Consider the following 7,941-nt stretch of genomic DNA (forward strand, 5'->3'; position numbering starts at 1 on the left):
GCAAAAGATACGGCGAAGTACGTGACGTGAGGACGGTACAAAAGTCATCTTGTTTCGTCCGGCATTAGGGTATAAGGCGAGCTCATCATTGGCCGAGACAGTGGGTTTTGAGGCGATGTCGTGCGGGGAATATCTTGTCGGGAGAGATATTACAGGGCGACGGCGAGGAGAAACATGGAGTTGGATTTTCGTGGAGTTCTGTTTCTTTTTTTTTTTTTTTTATCTAGCAGCAAAGAAGAATCGTGCTTTTCTTTTCTTTCTTTCCTTTTTTTTTTTTTTTGTCGAGGGCCGGTGGCTTTGTGGTAAACTACTAGGATAAGAAGTCCGCTGGTTTTAACGCGGTGCAGGACGCTAGGAATTTAGTGGCATCGTACGCGACAAAAGAAGATAGCAGTTTCTTCACCGTCTGTACTGGTTGTGTCAGGTTGCGGTATCCCGCTATGCCATGTTGTTCACTTCCGCCCTATATATAAATATGTACAGTTTTTTCTTTTCTTTTTTTTTTTACTCCTTTCGGCGTGGTGCCTTTATAAATACGCATCCTTTTTTTATGCGCGCGAGCTCAACTGAAAGGTTTAATAAATAGCAGCGTTGTAAATGGTGTTTGCAAAGCGGACATTTGAAACGGTGTTCTAAGTGGAATACACCACTCTGAAATTGTGCTGTCTGTAGAATAAGTAAGCCTTTTGTAAGCCACCACAAAGCGCGCAGTTTGCACCCGAAAGGACTTACTGACAGACATTTTGTATAAAGCTCGCTTCGCCCTCTGAAACTACCACACTGCCGCATCACAATGTTGCCCTTATTATGTATGTATATAGCGTAGTTCGCGTCAATGGAGGAACTGCAGTGGCCCATGCACTGCAAACAACACCCTGTACCGTTGTCCTGCCTATGGTCTCGAAGCCTTTAACTCTTCCCGATAAAAATTTGCATCACAACTGGAAGCTCCGTGTCAGCGAACAATACGTGCATCGAATTACACTGCTGGCCGCCAAACGACTCAGCATAAAATCGATGGCGGCACATTTCCGCTAACAACGCGTTTCTGCGCGCTTCGCCCGTATACTCTGAAGCATGTTATGCATGTTCTCTCAGCTTACATTGCGCCTTTCCCCGTAATCCGAAACTTATGGCCTTATAGGCTGGGAAATTGAAAAATCCGATAGGGCACAGTGTGCGATTCCTAGAGTATCCCGCGCGACAAAGCTCAGAACGAAAGGCGAGCACGTTTCATACTCCGGCCCCATACCGTGTATACGCAGGCGACGTTCCCGGAATATTCCAGCGGAAGATGCGGAAAACATCATATTTTTTTGCTGTCACTGAACGTCATGTCTTTTCGTGCACTGCCAACACCACCTAGATAAAGTCTGCGCATCGCCTCATCTCCCTCCGCTACTGCGATTCACCGTTCTGCGAATTGAAGAACCCGCAAATGATTTCAGCTCACCTGGAACCTGCAGATCTAAATATTTAGACAAAAAGTGCGAGACGCTTTCCAGAAAATCAGTTTTAAGAAAGATTGAGGCCGTTTTTGCGCTTTATTTCCAAGTTTTCCCATTTAGTATACGCGGGGACGTTCGATCACAACTCGCAGACGACGGTGGTTCTTCTCCATGCATGGCCACGACCGCTGGAAGCACGGTCGTGATTGGCTATACGGCCGTTGAAAACACGATCCTGGTTGGCTGACTCGTAATAGACGCGTTCAGAAAATCCCAGAGTGCTTATTGGAGTGCTTAATCTGGTGCTATTGATGTATTCGAGTGCTATCGTTTTTATTATTTTTTCTTTTCTTTAATTCAACGGTTATACAGATTGCTCCTAACTAGTGTACGTATACCACGTGATTGGAATTCGGGGAGTAATCGGGTTTAACTCGAATGGGACATAAACTGATTCGAGAGGATTCGGGCCGGAGCCGGAGGATTCGGGGTTTAACCCGAGAAAGTAAGAGCCTTTATAATAGATATCTCGTAGCAGACGACTGGAAAACACGCAGACGTGGCTGTCGTCTGCTAAGTCGTCAACGTCAACAAAAGATTCGGTCACCTGTGATCGACGCATGGAGGTTCTGCCATCGTTGCTTTGGCGGTTTGAAAAAAGAAGAAAAACAAATGGCGTTGCAGATACGTGTCTGCATTGAACCTTTCGCGTTGTGCCGGTTAAGTGTTTGCCGCAACCGCTTGTATGAATATGCGCGCGGCTTTTTTTTCTTTCTTTTTTAGTGTACGATGAATGTCAACACGAAAGCAGTGAGAGAGTTCAGAAAGTGACAGCCTCTCATTATTTTCCCAGCTCCGGAGGCTCGGTTATGGAATTAGCGTAAGGCAGGGGGAAGAAACGGCAGAACGGAAACAGCGACATCGAACGTGAAGCTACGTTGTGCCGTACGGCGCGCATATACCTTCAGTTTTGTTCAGGCTTGACAGGCGTAAAAGCAAGTTGTATGGGGGCCCTTGTCGTGCTGCGGGATGAGGTACATAAGGCAGAAGGAGTTCAAGAAGGCGTCTATGCCACTAACAAACCATTATCCATAAGCAAATGCCTCTGATATTGTTTTTTCATCATAAACATATCGTGTATAGCCTACAAAAACTGTCTGCGTTTGACGTTGCCTTTATATTGGTGTCTGAGCTCGATTTCAATGATCCCTACAAGGTATACTGCTTTCGACACACTTGTCTGAAATTTCGAGTCGCACGTCCTCTGGCGGTAGTGTCTCATGGGCAAAGAAATGAATTCGGAGGAGGAGACGGTCTGTTCTACGCGAGCTCAGTGAAAGGCCGTGCGGTCGCTGACAGTATCGTCATAGCTACGATTCTTCCCTCGCGTCTTTGAGTTGACAGACTACATATCCTGCAGGAGATACTCGACTTCAAATTTCAGACAAGTGTGTCGAAAGCAGTACCTTTGTATTCGGTCGTTTACTCAATAATTTGGAAACCTTCACGTGTATCGAGCCTAACCTTCTACACATATTGCTTCACCTAAGAAGGGATGTTCCAGTCGCGCCTGGCAATAAACAAAACATGATTGTGATGATGTGATAAAAAATAGCGCACGCAGTGATTGGCTCTTATGTTTTTGTACAATATCTGTTAGTATTAAATTCTTGATAATTCACTGTTTCTTTTTTCCCCTTCTTAATAGGACCCACGGAATCCTCAACACACACCGTCGCAACAACGCTCACCTACCTGGAGACAGCCTCCACAGATGCACAAGAGACACCATCGTCAACCGCGTCTGACGTCACACATAGTACCACCGCACACGGCTTCGCGGAGGCGGGAGCTACAACACAGAACGCCAGCACAATACACACAACAGATAATGGCACTCTTCAAAGTAATAAATCAACCACACAGACAATCCACACAGAAACCCCCACACTTACTACGCTTTTACCTTTGTCGACGCTGCCACTCGAAACTGATGCTACGACGGTATTGACAACAACGAAAGGCACCACGACCGTCAACGACACAACAGCGCCCCACGCGACAGAGGAAGAAAGTTCGACCGAGACGACTCTAACCACGGAAGAAACCACAACGTGGACAACCTTCTTTCCAAAACGAAATGCAACAACCCCAAAACGACGAATAAGTGACAATGTAATGAAGTCCACCCCCAGTACACGACGCCTCATGCTCGTCCTCAGAGGTAATTGCAGCAAGGAGAACTTGATGGGCGACCTGGAACAAGCCTTCAAGAAACTAAGCCCCGTAGAAAACATCAGCGTCACTGAAATTCATTGCAGCACCATCCTCGACGTCAACGTCACCCTCAGTGCGGGGGAGCTCCAACTAAAACAACTCCTCCGGAACTTAAGCTTAACCAGGAACCTCCCCGTCGGTGAAGACGGTTCAGCAGCTCACCGGTTCGTCCTAACGGACTTCTCGGTGCGCGAAGACGTACCGAGTGACGGCGCTACCTCGGTTCGGCCGAGATGGGTTCCGACGGATGAAGAACTCATCATATACATCGCGGTCGGAGTTCTTTTTGGTATAGTTCTCGTGATCGCGTTCGTGGTCTGTACCATCAAATGTTGCAGAAGACAACCGACAAAGACGTTAGACTTTTTAGAGACGCCACATCTCAACCTCCGTCTTGAAGACTACAGCTTAACGCGTATACCGAGACCTCACACCATATACGCGGACCATCTTCGTACCCCTACCAGTGAGAACGGGCCGACGCCACACTTTGGTGGTCCAGGTCTGGTCCAACCATTTGATACCTGCATCGTTCCTCTCGAAGACGCCCCGCCTCGAAGGCTCAAAGAAGACAGGCAAGTTCATCCCAGTAGTCAGCGTATGAGGACCTTCGGCCAGACAGCCACTTCGCCGTCGAGGACCCCCGGACCGCGGACCAGGAGGATTGACGATGTCGAAGACGACAGCGAATCGCGCAGGTCTAGAAGCCTGTCATCGTCACGTGAAAGGTTGGCGTATCAACGCAAGTATGGTCCGCATGGTGTCGACAACCCGATTTTTGTTCCAGATTCTTTTTACGGGAGAAAAGCTAAAGGGTGAGGAACGTCATTTGAACGAGTCTTGAGTCTATACTGCCAATATATTATATGTGAAGATAATCATTGTTGACGACAAAGGCCTTGGCACAGCCATCAAAAGGCACGTTCCTTCGGGTGAGGAACTGCTGCCAATCCGCTACCTGGCCTGAACGCTCTCCGTGTTGTGGTTATCTTATCGCAAAGGCTCGGTGGCCTTGTACTGATGACGTGGACACCGGTAGGAACGGTAGTGAGGGAAAAGTCACGGGTAGGTCTGCCTCTGGAACGGACGTCGAGGTAGAGTAACATCAGGTTTGGGGGTTTGTCCACGATATATTTTTGTATCGCAGCAGTGTATTTAGATGTAGTGATGTCGGATGTAGTGGATGATGAGTAACATCTAGTTCTTCTTCTTTATTACATAGTTGATTGTGAGAAGTTCAGAGTATGTATTTGTACAGATGAGTTGTACAACATTCATCACTGTTTACCAGGGGCTCCTATCGGTAATTTCTACGCTGATAAGTGCCCTGCGCCAGATATGAAAAAGTGGCCTTTCAGTATCATTGTCGTACAGGTGTTCATGGGCCGGTAAGGCTTTAAAAAAAGAAGAAGAAAGAAAGCTCTAGATGAAGTGTTGGTCCAATCCTTAGCTCTGGCGATTTTGTCTTTTTTTTTTTGTTGTTGTTGTTGTTGTTGTTGGGGGGGGGGGGGGCGTGACCTACCACCGCTAATTCCCGAAGGCATAGACAGTGCTGACACACATCGGTGTAATTCTGGGAACGTAAGTATCCCATTCTTACATGCCACCTTACGTGCCACCTTTGTTCGTCTTCAGTGGAAACGTCATATTGAATAGAATTCGGGGAGAAATCGGGTTTAACCCGAATTGGTCGGTGGTCAGTTCGGGGGGAACGTTTTATGCATGTCCATCTGCGCTTTCGTGTTCGCTGGCTCATTTTCAGTTTGTCCTACGCGCACACACGTTTGAATTTTTAGAGCGCCAAGGCTGAACTTGTAATGGACGCTGTTGTGGTATTTTCCGGATCGTATCCACAGACACAGTTACGCAAATATATGACGCAACCAGTGATACCTTTACAAGCTGCCAAAACGAAGTCAGATCCTCTGTGCAACACAAACATAATCTTTTTAACGGAAATTTTTCTTTATTCCCTGACTTTTTCTTGTCCATTTCAAGCGCACTTTTCTGTAAGCTTGCACCGGACAATTGAAATAATCCTGATACTGGTACCTTTGCCTCCTCTAGCTTCAAAAACAATATCTTCCGAACGCCCAGCGCCGACATAAAACGGACTTAATGTCATCCTGCGGTTCATAAAATATTGGCATGCCAGTGGATAAAGCACAGTTCTAAAGTATTCTGAGCGCGAACGAAACCATGGCCAGGAATCCCCCCCCCCCCTGGGGATGGGGTGTACAACCAGGGTTTTTGCAACCCCCTTGAAATTTCTGACTGTCCAATACAGCCCGGCTGCCAATACATGTTCCAGTGAACATGTACCACGAACATTTAGCTCTTCCCCCCGCTTGAGGCTCGACACCCCCAGAGGTCGATTTCTGGGGAAATTACTGCCCTTGACTTTCGAATACACATTGGATGCAGCAGAATATCAAGGAGACGACGTCTTGGGACATGATGTAACGTCCGTGGACGACGTCCTCCGGATGTCTAGTCCACGTGTGGCTTTCCAGGGACGCGGCTTCCTTGGAGTCCACCGCTTGCGGGGTGCTTACCAGTGTGAAGTTACGGGAATGGGAGTCATAATACGTTGATGTGTGTACGAGTTAGCGACGTGAACTTTACTGTCGCGAAGCAATGTAGGTTGTGTATGTGTGTGTGCGTTATATTTGTGAGGACATTATACAGCTATTACTTCACGAACCTCTCACGATTATTGAAGAAGGATCTTCAAATTGTGAAGTCGTGTCAAAAGCAGCACTTCAAGTAGAAAAAAAGAGATATTTCGAGACAGACATGTCTGTACAAAGGTGTTCTTCGAAAGAAAACTAGATCTAGTCGAGATGCCCTACGGGGTGATTCCCGGATGAAGCGTACCAGCGTAGTTTTCCACAGCATTGAACCATCCCATTTAGCTAAGTACTTGTGTATAGTCGTGTTCAACCTAAGAACGGCACGGTTAAGCCCCGCCCAACTCTTGTTCCTATTGGCTGCAGCTAGCCGCATCGCTCTACGTCGCTCGCGCGCCGACAGGACGACACCGAAACTATGGAAGCCCTGTACGCGACACCTTGTGGTGCTGCAGCATAATTTCTCCTGCGGAGTAACTCTGTTAGGGCTGATGGACTACATTTCATGCCGTTTTTAGTTTGAAGACGTGTATAGTCTTGTCCTAACTAACAAATAAATGGCGTTGATAAGCAGTGCCAAACTGGGATCACTTATCATTTATACGTGTTACGTCAAACTTTGCCGTCGCAGGGTGAGAGCCCTATGAGAAAAGTCTCACCTAACTTTGACTGTGGTGTCTTCCGTTTTATTCCTGTTTTATAGAAAGCATGCTTTTTTTTCTTCCCCTCTGATCAACTTCTTGAAGCGTCACTATTGTTAACGTGTGATCTTGTGGTTCTTGTAAATAGTGAACGAAAGTGTGCACACGTGAATATTGTTGTATTTTGTATGCAAGAGATCTGAAGTCGAGAATAAAACCGTACAGAAATACTATAAGTTTCTGCGTGACTGATGTCAATTCAATTTCAGGATTAGTGTTTAGACCTCACCGGCGTCCGTGAAGGCGACAAAGACGTTAGTCAGCTATTCGGGGTAAGCAGGTAAAATGTACTTAACGTTTTTAATTGAACAACCGAATAACCCTTAAAATACGTTGTAGTAAAATATGGAGTCGAGTTGCAGAGTACGTCTAACTTGAATTCAAATAAGTTTGCGCCCTTGCAGTGCTGAGCTCAAGTTAATCAGGCTGATTTGTGCAACAAAAAAGAGGAGAACAGAGAAAGAACCCACACTGAAGAGTTTTATTTCCTTATTTTGTAAAATGCTTCGGGGGCAAAAGAAAACCACAGTCTGAGCAAAACTGATTTTCGAGCATCAGATTTTGTGTAACGTAACTGAAGATTAACAAGCGTCGGTCGTAGCTCGAACTAAACACGAATAACAAAGATATTTCCAGTAAATACATATTTTCAAGGTGAGAAAGGCCTGAACAATACGCTTTTTTTCTTCTTCTTAAATTGCTCTGCTTGGCAACGTGTCGTAAAAATTATGCCGCATTGGAACGCACGTTTCAAACCGAAACCAGTACTCAAGTGGTACGACCATGGATGCCAGATGTTCGCGTGGTTCCACACCTTTCGGTGTATTGGCGCGCTATCGTAATAAATAGTGAAGCAGTAAGAGGAAATTCGTTTTGTTGTATCAT

The 7,941-nt window shown here is 46.3% G+C and overlaps 1 protein-coding gene across 3 annotated transcripts in view; it reads left to right on the forward strand.

Annotated features, from left to right (window-relative positions):
• The window catches only part of LOC135394757 (uncharacterized), a 96,712-nt gene extending 89,486 nt beyond the window's left edge, over nt 1-7,226 (forward strand). For 2 of the 3 annotated variants that reach the window (XM_064625694.1, XM_064625695.1), the window contains exon 3: nt 3,157-7,226. In XM_064625694.1, the coding sequence (XP_064481764.1) occupies nt 3,157-4,544 (1,388 nt within the window). In that variant the 3' untranslated portion in view covers nt 4,545-7,226. The remainder of the gene's footprint in view (nt 1-3,156) is intronic. The other variant, XM_064625697.1, reaches the window with a different exon arrangement.
• Nucleotides 7,227-7,941: the final 715 nt, after the last annotated feature.

This window comes from Ornithodoros turicata, chromosome 5 (assembly GCF_037126465.1).
Source record: "Ornithodoros turicata isolate Travis chromosome 5, ASM3712646v1, whole genome shotgun sequence".
Taxonomy (NCBI): domain Eukaryota; kingdom Metazoa; phylum Arthropoda; class Arachnida; order Ixodida; family Argasidae; genus Ornithodoros; species Ornithodoros turicata.